The sequence below is a fragment of the Anoplopoma fimbria genome, chromosome 13 (assembly GCF_027596085.1).
Source record: "Anoplopoma fimbria isolate UVic2021 breed Golden Eagle Sablefish chromosome 13, Afim_UVic_2022, whole genome shotgun sequence".
Lineage (NCBI taxonomy): Eukaryota > Metazoa > Chordata > Actinopteri > Perciformes > Anoplopomatidae > Anoplopoma > Anoplopoma fimbria.
Window position 1 is genome coordinate 9,379,196 of NC_072461.1, and position 17,038 is coordinate 9,396,233.

The following is a 17,038-nucleotide window of genomic DNA, read 5'->3' on the forward strand; positions in this document are numbered from 1 at the left end:
AATATAGATTAGCAAGGAAATAATGACCAATTAGGACGGCTTGTTCTCTGTCCATTCAGCTGTCCATTCGTTTGCCTGCATTTCATTTGTCTGTTTGGCTGGCAGTTGCAGGTGCCAGTGAGTCTTCCTCTGTCTCGCACGCAATCCAAAACAGACGAGGCAAAGCAGCCAAAGCATGACGGGACAGGACCACTGGGAGAAAGAACAAAAAGACAGGAGGGGAATAAAAGGAAACTTTGATGAAGCAGAAGAGGGACACAATGATGCAAAATGGAACACGTGAAAGTCAGAGAAGAAACAGAAACAAAGCAGAGAGAAAAAGAAGTTAGAAGAAATAATGGTCCAAATACCACTCAATAAAACAGAAAATGGTCCAAAAAGGAGTGACAGACTGTGTCACTTTTGGCAACCTTAATACCTTAACTGCATATAATTTACCATTGTGATATACATTTTGTGCATAAGTTGGAATTGCAATCATTTATTTTATTTTATTTCATTTTATTTACAACCACGAGTTCAAAACAGGTTTACTTCAGGTGTTCTGCAGTGACAAGCAAGATGAAAAAATAAAACATCATCATTATAATTGCATCACAATCCCATGAAAGATGAAGTAAGTGGAAGTTGTTGGAAAGGTTGTAATCGTGCGCAATTTGATTTTGCACAGCGATATGATTTTGATACAAACACATTCATCACTGAGGTGAATATGAATAAATCTGCTCTCAAGTTGGCCCAATCAGAGCAGAGCTGTCTGGTGCTCTCACATGAGGGACAGAGAATGAAAAATCCTTTTTTTTCTAAAAAAGGATCTAGAAAAATCAAGGTTGATATAAAATAATAAGGAAATTAATAATATATTATTTGTGTAAAAGAGCAAATAATATATATTGTTATTTTCTACTACTTTTTATTGTATTTTTCTAGTTGTTTCTATGATGATTGTTTTTTTCTGGGTGATTCATGCTGTATATTTTACTAAATATGATTGACAGAAGAAGACTGTAAAGGATACGGCTGCATGAGTGTACAGTACTCTGCTCTCTGTGTGTGTTGGAGTTCACATCTGTGTTGTTTGTGGGTTAGAGCCCCATCTAGTGACCTGAGTTAAAAATATTGTTTTTGCTCATTTATTCTTTTGCTACACCAAAATTCACAGGGAAATATTGTCCTTTTTCTCCACTACATTTAAATCACAGATGGTTAATTGTTATATCACGGATAGTATTTTACATTTTAATTAGCTCATAAAATATGACGCAGTTTTATACATTAAGCATGACGTAAATTATTTAAAATTAGCTGTACATGAATCAGCTACAAGATCACAAGTCTGTTTCCACATTGCCTAAACAGTAATAATCCAGTTGTATATAATAATCTTAGAGGGGCTATTTTTTTGGTATTATGAATGCAGAACTTTACTTATAATATAGTAGTTTTAGTACAGGAGGGACCTGGTTGCTTTTATTTAGGTAAAGGATCTGAGTACACATTGTACAACTATATATTCCTATAAAGCGTAGTTAGCTACAGGTTATGCACGTTTAATAAAAACATACAATAAAATATCACATAAGCGTCCATCGCCTGCCAAGAGGGCGCAATGTAATTATTAGTGGATGCTGCTTATAAAAGGCTCGTGACACACTCGCACCTGATTGGTTCAAGTGCTGCCGTTTGATTGGTCAGTGTGACACCGTGGGCGTGGTTTAACGTCAATGTTTATGTAGCCCGCTGTCCGTGTATGTAACCGCACCAAGGACTCTGCAATGTGATTTGATTGACCATTGATTTGTTTTCGTATCAATTCTTTTTCTCCCCGCGGTCGTTAGCACATTATGCACCAGCCGTCGACATGGGGAGCCACTAGCAGCTGAAACACGGAGGAAACCGAGGAAAAAGCCGGAATGGCAGGCGCCTTTGGGCTCAAAGGCTGCCAGAAAATTCGAGGTCCGCAGATCAGGAGTCTGCTCGAGGCGAAGGACTTCATCCTCTTCGACTGCGACGGGGTCATATGGCACGGGGAGACGGCGATAGCGGGCGCCGCGAAGGTGGTGAGCTCGCTGATCCAGCTCGGCAAACACGTCGTGTTCGTCACCAACAACTGCACCAGGCCCCGGGAGAACTACGTGCACAAGTTCTGCCGGCTGGGCTTCACCGACGTGATGCTGGAGCACATCTTCAGCTCGTCGTACTGCTCGGCCCTCTACCTGCGGGACGTCGTCAAGGTCCGCGGCCAGGTGTTCGTCATGGGCTGCGACGGGCTGCGCAGGGAGCTGGAGGGGGCGGGCGTCCCCTGCGTGGAGGAGGCGGACGAACCGGACGCCACCATCTACGACTGCGCCCTGGCTCCGGACGTCAAGGCGGTGCTGGTGGGACACGATGACAAACTGACTTTTCTCAAACTGGCCAAGGCCTCGTGCTACCTGAAGGACCCGGACTGTCTGTTCCTGGCCACCGACAATGACCCCTGGCACCCGCTGTCGGGTGGAAGGATACTGCCAGGTAATGGTTGTGATGAGGCTCGGCCCCTCCAGTGTTATGTGTATTTGTTGTTGTGCCAACCCTGTATAGATTACTGACAGGGGCAGTACTCCTCCTGGGCATACTGGGCGTACTGGGCACAGGCCCAGGAGCCCGTTATGCCTACTTTGGTTTCCTATTTTCCAGTTACTTATTATCGTATGTGCATTGACATAAAACAGCTTTAATACCTATGAGAATGAGGGGGGGGAAAGACTTTTCCACAGTTTAAATCCTGTGTCCTTGGGTTAATGGATCATATATCAAACACCATATATATGTCAAAAGAGTATTTTCTTACATCAAAATCCCCCATCAAATCCCAGTCTGTTCTGTAAAACAGATTAAAATGTTTTATGATTCTTCCTCCACAAAGCTTCCAATCAAATGAGACTTTGGGCGACTAGCTAGCTACACCAGTCCTAAAAAACTGGACATGTGTGTTTGGATAATAAGTGGGCAAAAATTATGTTTTCATTTTCCCGAACAGTGAGACTGAGGTCTTTCTTCATTCAAGGGATACTTTGCCGATTTGCAAAAATCAGGCGCCAAGCTCAGCTCTAAGCCAACTTTTAAGCAGTGGAATAAAATGCAAAGGATTGGATTTAAATCCCTCCTGCAACTTTTAGTAGTTAAAACACTTTTAAGTTTCCTTAACTGGTTTCCTGTTATGTATATCAGTTGTATCCGCTGCTCATTGGAGAGGGGTGTTTGTGTGAATCTGCTGTGACATGTAGGTTTATAGAGGGTTTAGACTAACCTCTGTTCATCTCCAGCAGGAACAAAATAGTTTCAACCAACAATAGAATTTAAGAGTTTTAATGTTAACCTGCGAATTCTAGCTGCATCTCTGCTGAGGTAAACATTTATTTTGTCTAGGATACAAACGCATGACATGACGTTCACTGTGGTGGATTAGCTATGGCTGAATTGAGCCATTCTTCTGGGCCCCTCCATTCACAGTGCACACGACACACTACACATGGCAGCTTTATGACAGTATAGAACCCAGGGCACTACCCGGTACTGCCATGATGTAATACAACCTGGCCTCAGGTTTGCGTCGGCTTGATTGAACACACGTTTATTTAGGGCATGAATGTGCATCATGTCAGCCGAACGTGAACTGATATAATAAAACAATTCAGCAGAGCTTAAAGATCAGTTGATAATGGTGGTGTTAACACTTTTCAAGACGCCCGCCCTTTAATCCCAACAACCCAGGTTCAAGTCATCACTCCTCTCTCTCCCTTCATGTCCTGCCACCTCCATACTGTCAATATAAAGATAAAAATGCTCCCAAAAAATCTAAATGAGGCCCTACCCATTTATTATACACTGTATGAGACTAATCATAAGCTAAGCGATGCATAATACATAAATATCTTAATTTTACCCAAACATAACTGTAGGAGATCGGAGGAGAGAATGTGATTCACACTGATCTAACTTTTTCGTCTCATCTTTACCCCCCCGGAAGGTTCTGGGTCCCTCACTGCGGCCCTGGAGGTCTCCTCGGGCCGCAAGGCCACCGTGATCGGCAAGCCCAGCCGCTTCATGTTTGAGTGCATCTCCAGCCAGTTCAGGGGGCTGGAACCCAGCAAGTGCCTGATGATCGGGGACCGCCTGGAGGTGGACATGCTGTTCGGGTCCAACTGCGGCATGGACACCATGCTCACCCTCACCGGCGTGTCTCAGATCAAGGAGGCCCACGAGTACAGGGACAGCGAGCTGACCGCCAACCGCAGCTTTGTGCCCAACTACGTGGTGGACTCCATCGCCGACTTCCTGCCGGCTTTTGAGGAACTGGACGAACAGAGCGATTGATGGAGTCCCTTCGCCTCTAGTGCGGAGCATCGATTTGCTTCTACTGCATTTTCAAGTGCGATGGTTAGTCTGGCATTTGCAAAAAGAAAAAAAAAAAAACTATCCCTATCCACAATTATCAAAAACTAGAAATGTTCCTCAGCAACAAGGCGCTGTTCATGACCAAGGCACACATAGGACAGAATGTTCTCCCCCAAAATAATCAGAGTAATCCAGTGCATACCTCAGTGTTTCTTCTAGTGTTGTGCCCATCTGTGACTTGGCCGTTGCTGTACGTGTTAATATTAATCTATGAATATACTGCACTTTCTTCTCCGTAGAGTTCACAGGTCGTGTTTGATAATGGGTTTGAGCATCCAGAGGTATTTTTGTAAAGCCATGAATTGTTCTGTAACAGCATTCATGTGTTAATTATTTGTTTTGTCAAAAGGCAGACCCGTACTTAGTAACGCAGTTTTCTCATGTGTTTAATTCACGGCAAGAGGAGATACTTAAAAACGTCAAACTGTGAGAGCTTTTCTCGGCTCTGCTGGAGACTTGAGATGACAATCTGCCCGTCAGACAGGTGACGTGTACGTTCACCTCTCTGTCCCGTCCGTGCTACTTGTGCCAATATTCATCGGAGTGCTAAACAGCTTAACGGATCTCATAGTTAGTCATACTGCACTGTTGTGAAATGTCAATGTTGTTAATGTTTACCATATAGAGCATGCCAGCGACGGTAACGACAATAAAATTCCTGAAAATGTATCCTGAATATGTCGCTCATCTGTTGAAGACGTTATGTCCTCGTCCTCTGCTTGTCGCGTGCGTACGGTTCCACATCAAGCACGATAAGAACGCCACAATCAAAATGCAATATATTCTTTTAATCATTTCAATCCAGCAGACGTTCACATGAACTCAACACCATTCCACTCAGTACTATTGCAACTTGATATCCAGCATCTCTTCAGCCGCGTTCGGTTCAAACAAACACCAGTTTAGTTTATTGCAGTGAAATGCATCTTCCAATAATTGTCTTCTATGTAGCAGAGCTTCATGCTTTCATTTAGGTGTGGTGGCATTGCAAGTGAAGCACAAAAAATATATAAAGATTGCTGGTCTAATGTCAAAACCAAGGTTGAGCAATATTTAGGAAAGCTGTTAGGTTGAGTAAATAAAGTAAAACCTGGACGCTACTGTTATAGCTTTGCTTTGTGTAAAACAATGAGGATGTCTCTTTAGAATTAACCTACAATAAAATACAATAAGGATTTAACATCTAAGAAAAAAATAAATCAACATATGTACATTTTTAACTGGCTTTATGCAATACTTTATTCTACATCATGCCTCATGTGGCATAAGGTTGAGGTGACAAATGGAGCTAAAGACACAAACTGATCTCAAACAGATAAGGACTTTGGTTGCAGTGATTGAGTCGCTCTGTGTCATTCTGGTCCACCACGCTGTGGAGAAAGAAAATGGAATACAAATCTGTAAAATGCAAATATGTATGAACAATCTTCCTCCTAGTCTGTTTCATCACATTGTAGTTTTGGAGTACAATCAACAGTATCAATGCAGACAACCGTTAAAATCTATAGGAGCTTAAAGTCCAAAGGTACGCAGGTTTATCTTACGTCTAGGACAAAGGTTATGTTCTAACTGATAGCTGAAGTTTAAAGCCCCCCCCCTCACCTGGATGTAGTCCATTTCCTCCGGTGCCATCGGTCTCCTGCGGTACCTGGCAGGTAATAATTGAATAGAGGCCAGCGAATCTGGTGTGCCAGAAATTGGGGTCATAGGTACATGATGTCTTGACGGCGGAGGCGGTGCTGGGGCGCTGTGTGGTGTGAAGTTAACTGCTAACGTTTTCAAAGCCTCTTGAGCTAGAAAAGGAAAAGACAAAAAAAGTCACTGCTGATAGAAGGCAACTCATTGAGCACCGAGAAGAAATCATAGATGGAAAGAACAAAAGGTCACTGTATGAGTTACATCACCAAGAGCTGTTTTTAGGCTGGGTTCCTTCATTTAGCTCATCATGTTACTATCAGACCCTCATTCACTTTCTTCATGCTCACCATTGGGTCGTGGGATGTCAAGTCTTTTGGGGAACTTGATCAGAGGAGCGTGAGGCCGAACAGCCTGCAAACAGACACACACATTAGATCAAACGGCTGTGGGAATTTAAGAATTGTGTGTCAGTTCACCCTAAACCAAACAAATATATTCCCATTTCCACCCTTGAAGTATCCAGCCATGAAGATAGTTTGGGTTTAATCTGCTTCTTTTTTTTTTTTTTTAAGTATGCGCCGCTAAGAGCGATAAACAATATACAGTGGAGGTGAAAAGATGTTGAAAAATATTAGAAATCAAAAGAAACTCTTCTTTACAGAGTTTATCAGTGTGAAGAAAAAAAAAAGTGCAAAGAGCTGGATCACCTTGGTAACTGGGACATTGTTTATTGAGAAAAATATAGATGTTTTCTTTATAATGTTATTTTTTTTTATTTAAAGCTTGGTGCACCAGAGTATTTAAATGGATGATACCTCAAAACAGGGGCAGATAAAAGGAACAACCACAAGGTAATTTAAGTAGAACTCTTAAATGATGAATTGCAGCCTCAGACTGTGACAGGAGATGTCTCAGATAATAACAACTTTGCGTCCTACTATTGCTGCAACTGAGGATAAGAGTGACAAAAACAATTGACAGATTTGTTATAATCGAGGAATAGCTCAAATCCTAAGGCAAAAAAAAAAATGTCCTGGTACTAGCTTCTGAAGTGCAAGATTTTGCTATATATTTCTTTTTGATCCATTTTCAGACTAAATAATCCATTAACTAACCAAACAAGTGATCATAAATGATTAGAGTCAGTCCTCATCCACACACACATTGTTAAGATACATGTTTGCTGGGCCACTAATCAATCCTTTATTAGTCCCACAATGGGGAAATTATTTCTCTGCATTTAACCCATCCCGGAGGAGCAGTGGGCTGCAATGAAGCGCCCGGGGAGCAACGACTGGGGTTAGGTGTCTTGCTCAAGGACACCTCGGCATGTTGCCGGTAGAGGGGTTTGAACCACCAACCTTGTGGTTACGGGACAAGCGCTCTACCTCATCTGCCACAGCCGTCCCACTAGGGTACAAATGTAGCCGACTAAGTTAAAAAGGCTGTTAAATAAAGTATTTCACTTTGTCATTGAGCGAAAGCACAGAAAATGTCAATATACACTGAGTGAGGTCAAAAGTTACCTGTCAACAACAAGTTTCTGTCCTAACATTTAGCTATTTTTAGCTAAACCTTCTCATGGGTAAATGTATCTAACGCTAGATAGATCCTGGACAGATAACGTCAGGACCCCAGCACACACTGTGACAGAACGGCAAGTCCTCCAGGTGAGTGGACATGTCAGTGACCGTAATATAGATGTGATCAGTGCTGCTGTCTCAACGCGACAACACGTCTCTGTTTGCGGTCCAACAAGGACATCAACAAGGGTACGGCGGTATTTGTCACCCACAAAGGGCCTCACCCAAAAGGCCTTTCATCTGTAAAGAACGACAGAAAAGCAACATTTCTACTTCCCAACGTTAATCGGACCCCAACACACCGATGACGACAGTAATACAAATCTCAGGAGCACAGTTACCTGGATAAGTCGGGCGGCGGGTGCTGCCATTTTGGAGCTGACTTTGCCTCCCATGACGACCTCACGGGTTCACTTCCGGTACAGAGAGGCTCCCTGCAGCTGCAGAAAGACACCACAAGATGGCGCTGCTGTCGTTGTAAACCGTGAAGTCTATACCATAACACGCAGAGTGGTCCAGAGGATGCAGTTCATGGTAATGGTGCGGAGGGATGGAGGGGGATACGATGCATCTCACGGTTAAAAGCCGACATGAATATCATCAATTATCTTTACGCGATACAGCAAAAATAAAAGTCTTAAACTAGAAGGTTAATACTAAAGCTACGTTTTTAGTATTTTATTCTATAGGCTGACGTAACCTTACGTCTCACTATGTCTTTACCTCTCTGGTGAAGCAGCTGTCTGTGATATGTTGAGGCAGCGGTTGTCCTGTGAGGTCAAATCTTCAGGCCATTCTGCAGCCTTATCATTCCGGGTTGTGAGTTAGCCTCCTGTCAGAAAAGGACAAACACAAATAGACCAAATAAAAGACGTTAATCCGCTGTAAAGCTCCACCAGTCGAGGTCAAATGAGGCTCCAAAGGCTTTTATTCCCCATTAAGCTACCAAAAGGCATTTATATTGTCTGTTTAATACCTTAAATGTCATTATAAGACTACTATGCTAGGGCAAAGACAAATATCGTACCCTACCTCTGATCTCACTCCGCCTAGATAAAAGGAAGAAGGGTCAAGTAAGGTTTGTCCAATCAACGACGAGGAAAATAGCAGAGATCGTCTATAATAGAAGATGTGTCACCAGCAGAAAACTCACTCAAAGACTAATCTCTCAAGCATCGGCGCAAATACAAAGTAATAACATATTAAGTAATAGAGATAGACGTAAATCATCCAACTATATGATAACATTACAAACAAAAGATAGTGCAATTAAATATAGCTTATCATATTGCCCCTCTATGATGTTCAAGAGTTACAAGAGACATATATATTTTTAACTGGAATGGTCAAAATCAAACCAGCAGATGTTGGATTTATTCAGTTTTTGTCCCTTTTGTGGGTCATGATGCTTCATCCTACAATTTCGATAATTGATTAATAGCATATTTTATTAGGGCCCTCCCTGGCTTAATTGGAATCTCTTCTAAACTCCATGTCCATTCATGTAATGTAGGCTTTCTGTTAAAAGGTCCAAGCTAAACGAAATGATCCTGATAGCTAAAAAAAAATATCTTCACGAGGAGTAAAATCATCATTTTAAATCATTATTTCTTCATAATAATGTAATATAAAAGATAAAACCTTTGAGCAGTTAATACTGTAGATAAACTCTTTCAAGACTGACTTGTAAACCTAGAACTCACATTACGTTTGGAATCATTACTTTTAAAAGAAATGAACACATTCACGACTTGTTACCACTACTGCTAGCTAATGAAACATCTTTCCTATAAGGCTCTTTGTAAGTGCGGTCAGGGATGTGGGCCATGATATCACAACACTGCCATCTAATGGATCTCTCATTTATTGCAGGATTTACTAAAGCCTTTTAATGTTTGGTAGAATTCCACATTCATAAACAATAAAAAGCCCTCCTCTAACCCTTTTAAAGTGTGGGATTTCCCAACTTTTATGCCATTTTCATGATATAACATAATGTTGCCTCACTAATACTGGCCTAATTATGAAATTATACTTATAAATGCATTGAAGCTTTGCTCTATTTCAACATGTTTAAGTCTACTTGTCCCTGCACAATAGTTATAAATGTCTGTGTGCATTGTTTCATGATCATCACTCATCTACAGAGGATGGAACTGAAAAACATCCACCCACCCATCCACAGCAAGAAACTACATCTTAACAGTCAAGTGGCCAATTCACATTTTATTAGATCTTTTTTTTCAATAAAACAAACTGGTCCAGAGTCATGGAAAACAAAAAGTTCCCGATCTTAACATGGGCCGACATATTTCACCGTATAGTGGCAGTCTCAGGTAAAGATTCGGCCCCTGACGTTACGTTTATTAGCTGCAGCACAGTTTACAGATACAGTGCACGCCACTGTGTGGCATCAGTAACTGCGCGCCACGGCTGTTTGACCCAGGCCTGCAGCCTGCCAGCCGTGTGAAGGAGACTCAGTTGCTCTTTGACCTGTCGAACAGCTGCTTGAGTTGGTCCTGAGAGGTGGCCTCTTTCTGCTGCATGAGATCAGTGTGGCCTTTGGTGACGCCCCAGCTGTCGGGGTTAGACATGGAGGGGCACAGGGGGCGACCAGAGGCTGGCTTCAGGTGCTCCCAGTAGTCACGGCGGGCTCTAGAAGAGACAAAGTGTCACACCAGTTAGTACTCACTGGTGCTGTAGAGCTGATGTTTCACATTTTAGGGTGCATATTTATGGTATACGGTTACAAAAGTTTCCTCTCACCTGGCTCTGACCCAGGGCTTGGTGTGCATCTCCAGACCAGCACCCCAGTTGCCGTGTTTCTCTGACGCGGCTGGGAGGATGCCCCTCTCAGGGGCCAGCTCCTCTGCAACAGCCCTGATGTGGTAAGGCTCAAATCCACAGCAGCCGCCGATGAAGCGGATGCCAGCGTTGAAGGCCTCTCTGGCGTACTGGTGCATGTCCCAGCGGGTCAGGATCCTGGGCTCCAGACCTGACACAAGATTTATACACATTAGATCCCATAACCGTGGTTGCTTTTGGTGACCCAGCGCAGTGGTATGCAGTACACCACCCAGAGGGTGCATGTGCATGCACACTGAGAAAGCACCTATTTATAAGATGTAATGTTATATGTTTTTAAAGAAAATGCAGCGGGGTATTTTATTACCGAAGGGGAATTCTGGCAGATCGATGAATCCCTGACAGTGGCAGTCGGGGGTGTGGTATGCCAGGGGCTGCACCATGTAGTGAGCCTTCAGCCCGGCCTTTTCCACTCCCTCCTTCATCATCTTGACAGCTTTTACGCAGGTCATGGGGTCAAAGTGGCAGTTGACTCCAACAATCTGGGCACCTACAGGGGAATATGCATTTGCGTTAGCCGGCTGTTACAGATAAGCAGAAAAGTAAACACAAGTTGAAGAGACAGCACCAGCTGCGGATTATAGTGGAATGATTTGAGTTAAATCTATAAGACGTTTCAAATTTGGCTGATTCCCTTTTGATGGTCAACATTTCGGTGCCGGTGACTGGACGACGCAATTATTGACAGTTTTAGAAGGTAGACTGGTCTCAGTTAATAATTCATAATATCAGTAGAACACAAACAGATATCTTATCTTGTGGTTACCCGTTAGAAATCTTGCCCTTGCAGACCTTAGGAAATACTGCCTACAGAGAGCTCATGTTAAGCGAAGATGAACTCACGTGAACCATTTTAAGGTTACATTTACTTTTAGTCTCCAACAACAAGTTGTGCTCATGGGTGTATAAAATAACCCTGTACCCACCGGCTTTGACCAGCCTAACAGCACACTCTCCAGGCGAGACACCGTGCATGTCTCCCTCTGGTCCGATGCACATAGAGGCAGCCACGGGCTTCCCTGTCTCCTTCAGCACCTCCACAGCCCACACAGCCTCTTCAACATGCTCAAAGTACTGCAGGACAGAGACATCTCATACTTTGAACATCCACAAAAAAAAAGAGGGATACATTTTGTTATGGATAATCGATGTTTTTTTTTAATCTCTACCTCAGCAATCAGGAAGTCCACATTCTTCTTCATGAACACATCCAGCTGTTTCTTCAAGATGCCCTTCACCTCTGTCTCACTCTTGCAGCTCAGGTAGGAGGGAGTCTGACACACTCCACCGGCAACCATGGCATCGCCCTCGTTAGCGACCTCGCGGGCCAAATCACAGGCGGCCTCGTTGATCTGAGCTCCCTGAGGGACGAAAGCCAAATAATTGGTGAAACAAAGCTGAGATTTGAGTTTTCCGTGCACAGATGACTAGCCACCTGCACAATGTTCTGCTTATTCTTATGAAAGTGGTGCGGTGTCCAATTCGACTTACAGTGAAGGTGAGCTTGTTACCCCTGTTCTCCAGTTTGTCATCGCTGGCGTAAAAGGTGAAGGTCTGCATGACATTGGCCCCGGCCCTCAGGAACTCCCTGTGCAGCTGTCGCACTAAAGATCATCAAACAAACCAATGCACGATTAGGGAAAAACATACCAGCAAATCCATCTAAGCTGTGTCACATGACTCACAAGCAAAGGTCATTCGCAGGGAACCACTGCAGATAATAATGGAGCAACCAATAAGTTGAAATAGAGTATTAAAAATTGGTAAACTAGCTCGTTCTCACCTGCTTCAGGGTGCTCTGCGGCGGCTTCAGGGGTCCAGGGCCCGGCCTTCACGTAGCCCCTTTTCTCCAGGGCGAACACGAAGCCTCCATCGCCGATCACCACCTCCCCAGCGTTGAGACGCTCCAAGATTCCCTGTGGTAACGGATCAGTGTGAGCTCAAAATGATATAGATTGATTGTGACTATCAGTCAGGCTTGAGAAGAGACACTGAGGCCTAAGAGTCAGTAGGTGTATATTCCACTTGACAGCAGCTGACACCAGCACACCACTTTCTATGGGAGGCCCTGTGCAGCATCATGGCCCAGCTCTATCTGACCTGACTCTGTTTAATTAGGCCAGAGCAATATGCATCATATTCCATGCATAGTGGATTCCAAAGTCCAGTGCTGCCCCCCTCCCCCTCTCTCAGTGACCCTAAGTCATCAAGACAGCAGCACATGTTATGTCTGACAGCAGCTGCTCTGCTCCCATTGACTGATGCACCTAAACCGTTTGACTCCCACGTGCCTGTCTCTCAAAGTGAAATTCTCACATAAATCTGAACAGATTCTTTTCACTTTTCTTTGTGTTTATTACACTTGAGAACGTGTCTGCAAAGTGTATAAGTATCCAAACTCAGTCTTGATGTGTAAACTATTAACTAAACAGCAGTCACTGTGATGAGTTTGAATTCACTGCCATGGCACTAGATGGTACAAATTGTTTATTTAATAATTGATTCACGTATTTGAATCTAAGAAAGCTCCACCTGGCTTGCGCTTATTTCATGAACCCTCACCAGATCCATGTCAGATCAAACCACAGAGAGTCAGATTTGTCTGTCTCTAATTCCTACAGTATTTAAGGAAACTCCTTAACGGATTTCTAGAATAAATATTCCAAAATCCTTCTTAATGAGAGATGATTATGATCACAATCTATATCATAAGCTGAAAGTAAAACAAAAAACTTGTTGGTTTAGTTCTTTCCAACTCAAGATGGACAATAAGGGGTCCAGAGCAGTTTTCTTCAGAATGTTCTTAAATCACTCTCTACCATACATAGATACACAACCAAAGTGCATACACCAACGTTTGACAGTTCACACATACCTTCTTTGCTGGTGCCATAATCCTGCAGCTGTGTGTAACCCTGACTGCTCAAACTTTGAGAGGCTGAAGCTACATTAGCGAGGAGCAGAGGTCCACTATAAATCTCTCTGAAGCAGGGGAGGGGTCCTACTGGGACCTGCTCTGATTGGCAGTGGGCAAATTACAAAACAGCAATGTTTACGCGTTCCCCTCCCCTCTTTAACTGAATGAGAGCATTGTGAGTGTCCCAGTTTACTAATGCTTGTTAGTCTGTTTGTCTGTCCTCCTGTTAGTTTGTGGGTTTCTGTTTTTTTGGGAACCTGAATCGACGAGTTCAACTCAATAGTGAGCTGCCACTTTTAACACACCAACAAGGAACGAGTCCCGTCTAAATCGGTGCATATGTGAAATGTGTGAAATGTTCATCATTACATTTTGTTGCAGCAGTCCAAAAGCACACATTCCACATTTACGACACGTAGCCGATAATTAAGTGACACACTCAGGTTTATTGTTTGGGGTTTACAGAGTAATACTCCTCAAGTGGAGCATCGCTGTTACAACTGCTTTTTCATCTCCAGACTGAACTCAGAAAGACTTCTTCCCTCCGTCCTCACGCCGAGGGCTTGGCCTTCTTTTGCATCTCCAGCACGTGCTTCATTTCCTGGCTGCTGGTGGCCTCTTTGTGCTGCAACAGGTCAGCGTGGCCCTTGGTCACGCCCCAGCCCTCGGGCGTGGACATGGACGGGCACGTGGGACGACCGGATGCGGGAGCAAGATGCTCCCAGTATTCCCGACGGGACCTTGAGATGGCAGAGACACAGGTTACACACAGGGGAAAAGATGCACCGAGTCATACTATTCATAGACGCCTGTTCATTTCAGTACTTTGAATATTTTGGCTGCTTTACCTGGCTCTGACCCAGGGTTTGGTGTGCATCTCCAGACCAGCACCCCACATTCCATGTTTCTCTGAGGCAGGAGGTACAATCCCTCTCTCAGGGGCCAGCTCCTCTGCTATGGCCCTGATGTGGTAAGGCTCAAACCCACAGCAGCCACCGATGAAGCGGATGCCAACCTTGTAGGCCTCTCTGGCGTACTGGTGCATGTCCCAGCGAGTCAGGATTCTGGGCTCCAGGGCTAAGGAAGAAAAAAAGGCGACAACTGTGAGAAGCTGCAGACTACACAACTGTTTTTTTCTTTTAATGTCCAAGCAAGACATAATACCGAAGGGGAATTCTGGCAGGTCGATGAATCCCTGGCAGTGGCAGTCGGGGGTGTGGTATGCCAGGGGCTGCACCATGTAGTGAACCTTCAGCCGGGCCTTCTCCACTCCCTCTTTCATCAGCTTCACAGCTTTCACACAGGTCATGGGGTCAAAGTGGCAATTGACTCCCACAATCTGGGCACCTGGAGAACATAGGGAAATGGTTATTTCCGTATCAGATAACACAGCTGACTCTCAAGTAAAGAAACATGCAGGTAGTATCGTACCGGCTTTCACCAGCCTGACGGCGCACTCTCCGGGTGAGACGCCGTGCATGTCTCCCTCCGGTCCGATGCACATACAAGCAGCCACGGGCTTCCCGCTGGTCTTCATCACCTCCACGGCCCACACGGCCTCCTCGACGTGCTCAAAGTACTGCAGTGACAGAAACCACACAGTCAACACTGAGTGCCCACTCGTCCCACTACTCCTACTTCAGATTTAAAGTCGCTTTGACACAACAATACTTGGAAAGGAGATGTGTATCCACCTCAGCAATCAGGAAGTCCACGTCTTTCTTCATGAACACGTCCAGCTGTTTCTTGAAGATGGCCTTCACTTCTGTCTCACTCTTGCAGCTCAGGTAGGAGGGAGTCTGACACACTCCACCGGCAACCATGGCGTCTCCTTCAAGGGCTACTTCCCTCGCCAGGTCGCAGGCTGCCTCGTTGATTTGGGCCCCCTGAGAGAACGACGCAGTTGATGGATAAGGACACAATTAGTACAGGGTAAAGTGGTATTTGCTGTAAATGTTGGCCGTATAGTTGGGTACTCACGGTGATTTTCAAGTTCTGACCCCTGTTCTCCAGTTTGTCGTCGCTGGCGTAGAACGTGAAGGTCTGCATGACATTAGATCCTGCCCTCAGGAACTCCCTGTGCAGCTGCCGCACTGATGGAAGCACACACATTTCAAGCTTTTAGGTTTGTGTACTTTTCCTCCGTGTAGTTTTAGACACAGTAAGTGAGTGTCCGTGTCTGTCTTACCGGCTTCAGGGTGAGTGACGGTAGCCTCAGGGGTCCAGGGCCCGGCCTTCACGTAGCCTCTCTTCTCCAGAGCAAACACGAAACCTCCATCGCCAATCACCACCTCCCCAGCATTCAGGCGCTCAAGGATACCCTTTTGGAGCAGAGAGATGCAATCGAACACTTGAGCACCATGCTGAATGGCTTATACACTTTTGTTATTTTGTAGTCACTTAAAGGGATTGTTCCCAAAACATTCCAAAAAATGACCCAGTTATTTAAGATAATCCACAGACCCACAGTCGTGTTCTGTTTCATGTAGGAATAATGGTTGAAAGAAAATAGTTCCTACAAGGTGCGTGGATTATCTTGAGCATGCTTTCTGAAAAGAGACATTGCTGCAGAGTTTTTCAAATGTATCTATTTGGTGCTATAGGCACCACAGTGCCATATATAACCATTATATTGACGAGAAGTTAGACATCACTGCAACCGACATCTTCCAAAACTAGGCAACTCACACTTAAACAATCTAGATTGATAAATAGCTCTACAGGTAAGAGGGAAAATTTGTATTTTAGATTTTTGGATGAACTGTCCCTTTATTATCTTTACAAAAACAGCAGGGCTTGGGACAAAGGTCAGACAGACAACATGAATGTGATATTACGAAAATACAAGAGCATTTGACAACAAGAGATGTGTTGGAGTTTGCAGCTGATCCATAGACAAATGTGTGCAATGAAAATCCTGTGCAAAAAGCAGTTATCACCGATACACTCTCCAGCAGTGACTGCTTTAGTCTGGTTATTTCACAAACCACATGCACACATAAAACCTGCACTGACAACATCTTTCCTCAAGACAGCACGGCCGATCGACCAACAGGACAACTCCAACCGCCAGTAATTACATGGCACAGTTTTGCATCAGCTAAATCTTTGCACAATAAGATGGAAGTAATATAAATGCAGTATCGTCTGCATAGAGGTTTATATACCTTCTTTCCAGGTGCCATCTCTTCTTCCCGGTTTCAGTTGAAGCACTAAGCACTTGGTAACAGCGAACCCCTGTTTTTGCCCGAAGAGTGCAGAGAGTCGTCCTACACCAGCTTTATATTGCTTGGTGAAATGGGAGGATTTCATTTCGGTGCCAAATTCATGTTTAATTGCCACATGCCTGTTTGGACATTATGCAACACAGTCTGGCTCACAGATCAATGAAGAAGGTACGGGCAGCAGTCGGTTGAGGTAAGACAGGGACACGCTTCTGTTACAGAAAGAGTTATGCGCCAGTTCAATGATTATATTAATATCTCCAGTTGAACTTTAACCATTCGTGCTGTGTTGCTACAGTTTGGTTAATTTTGGGCCACGCTGGAGCGGAGCATATAAAAGAAGGGGATTAGTTTAAAATGTGAGAGTTTACTTT

The 17,038-nt window shown here is 44.1% G+C and overlaps 4 protein-coding genes across 5 annotated transcripts; 1 reads left to right on the forward strand and 3 right to left on the reverse strand.

Annotated features, from left to right (window-relative positions):
* The first annotated feature begins 1,602 nt into the window (after window positions 1-1,602).
* On the forward strand, window positions 1,603-5,104 carry pdxp (pyridoxal (pyridoxine, vitamin B6) phosphatase). The gene is made up of 2 exons (XM_054611361.1): window positions 1,603-2,511; window positions 4,010-5,104. Exons 1-2 carry the CDS (start codon window positions 1,914-1,916, stop codon window positions 4,354-4,356), a joined length of 945 nt encoding a protein of 314 aa, XP_054467336.1. The 5' UTR covers window positions 1,603-1,913; the 3' UTR covers window positions 4,357-5,104.
* Window positions 5,105-5,205: 101 nt separating this feature from the next.
* Window positions 5,206-8,743, reverse strand: mrps36 (mitochondrial ribosomal protein S36). Of its 2 annotated transcripts, none has more exons than XM_054611042.1 (6): window positions 8,691-8,743; window positions 8,382-8,490; window positions 8,000-8,149; window positions 6,423-6,486; window positions 6,040-6,230; window positions 5,206-5,807 (listed from the first exon to the last, which is right to left on the reverse strand). In XM_054611042.1, exons 3-6 carry the CDS (start codon window positions 8,051-8,053, stop codon window positions 5,790-5,792), a joined length of 327 nt encoding a protein of 108 aa, XP_054467017.1. In that variant the 5' UTR covers window positions 8,054-8,149; window positions 8,382-8,490; window positions 8,691-8,743; the 3' UTR covers window positions 5,206-5,789. The 2 variants fall into 2 exon arrangements, with proteins under 2 accessions (XP_054467017.1, XP_054467019.1); XM_054611044.1 differs by having other exon boundaries at window positions 5,217-5,807; window positions 8,000-8,098.
* A 1,139-nt stretch (window positions 8,744-9,882) lies between these two features.
* Window positions 9,883-13,792, reverse strand: LOC129100924 (betaine--homocysteine S-methyltransferase 1-like). Its single transcript, XM_054610476.1, has 8 exons — window positions 13,399-13,792; window positions 12,307-12,439; window positions 12,015-12,127; window positions 11,693-11,884; window positions 11,450-11,597; window positions 10,831-11,013; window positions 10,425-10,653; window positions 9,883-10,313 (listed from the first exon to the last, which is right to left on the reverse strand). Exons 1-8 carry the CDS (start codon window positions 13,414-13,416, stop codon window positions 10,136-10,138), a joined length of 1,194 nt encoding a protein of 397 aa, XP_054466451.1. The 5' UTR covers window positions 13,417-13,792; the 3' UTR covers window positions 9,883-10,135.
* Window positions 13,793-13,866: 74 nt separating this feature from the next.
* Window positions 13,867-16,717, reverse strand: LOC129100923 (betaine--homocysteine S-methyltransferase 1-like). Its single transcript, XM_054610475.1, has 8 exons — window positions 16,608-16,717; window positions 15,629-15,761; window positions 15,421-15,533; window positions 15,135-15,326; window positions 14,872-15,019; window positions 14,605-14,787; window positions 14,289-14,517; window positions 13,867-14,180 (listed from the first exon to the last, which is right to left on the reverse strand). Exons 1-8 carry the CDS (start codon window positions 16,623-16,625, stop codon window positions 13,991-13,993), a joined length of 1,206 nt encoding a protein of 401 aa, XP_054466450.1. The 5' UTR covers window positions 16,626-16,717; the 3' UTR covers window positions 13,867-13,990.
* Window positions 16,718-17,038: the final 321 nt, after the last annotated feature.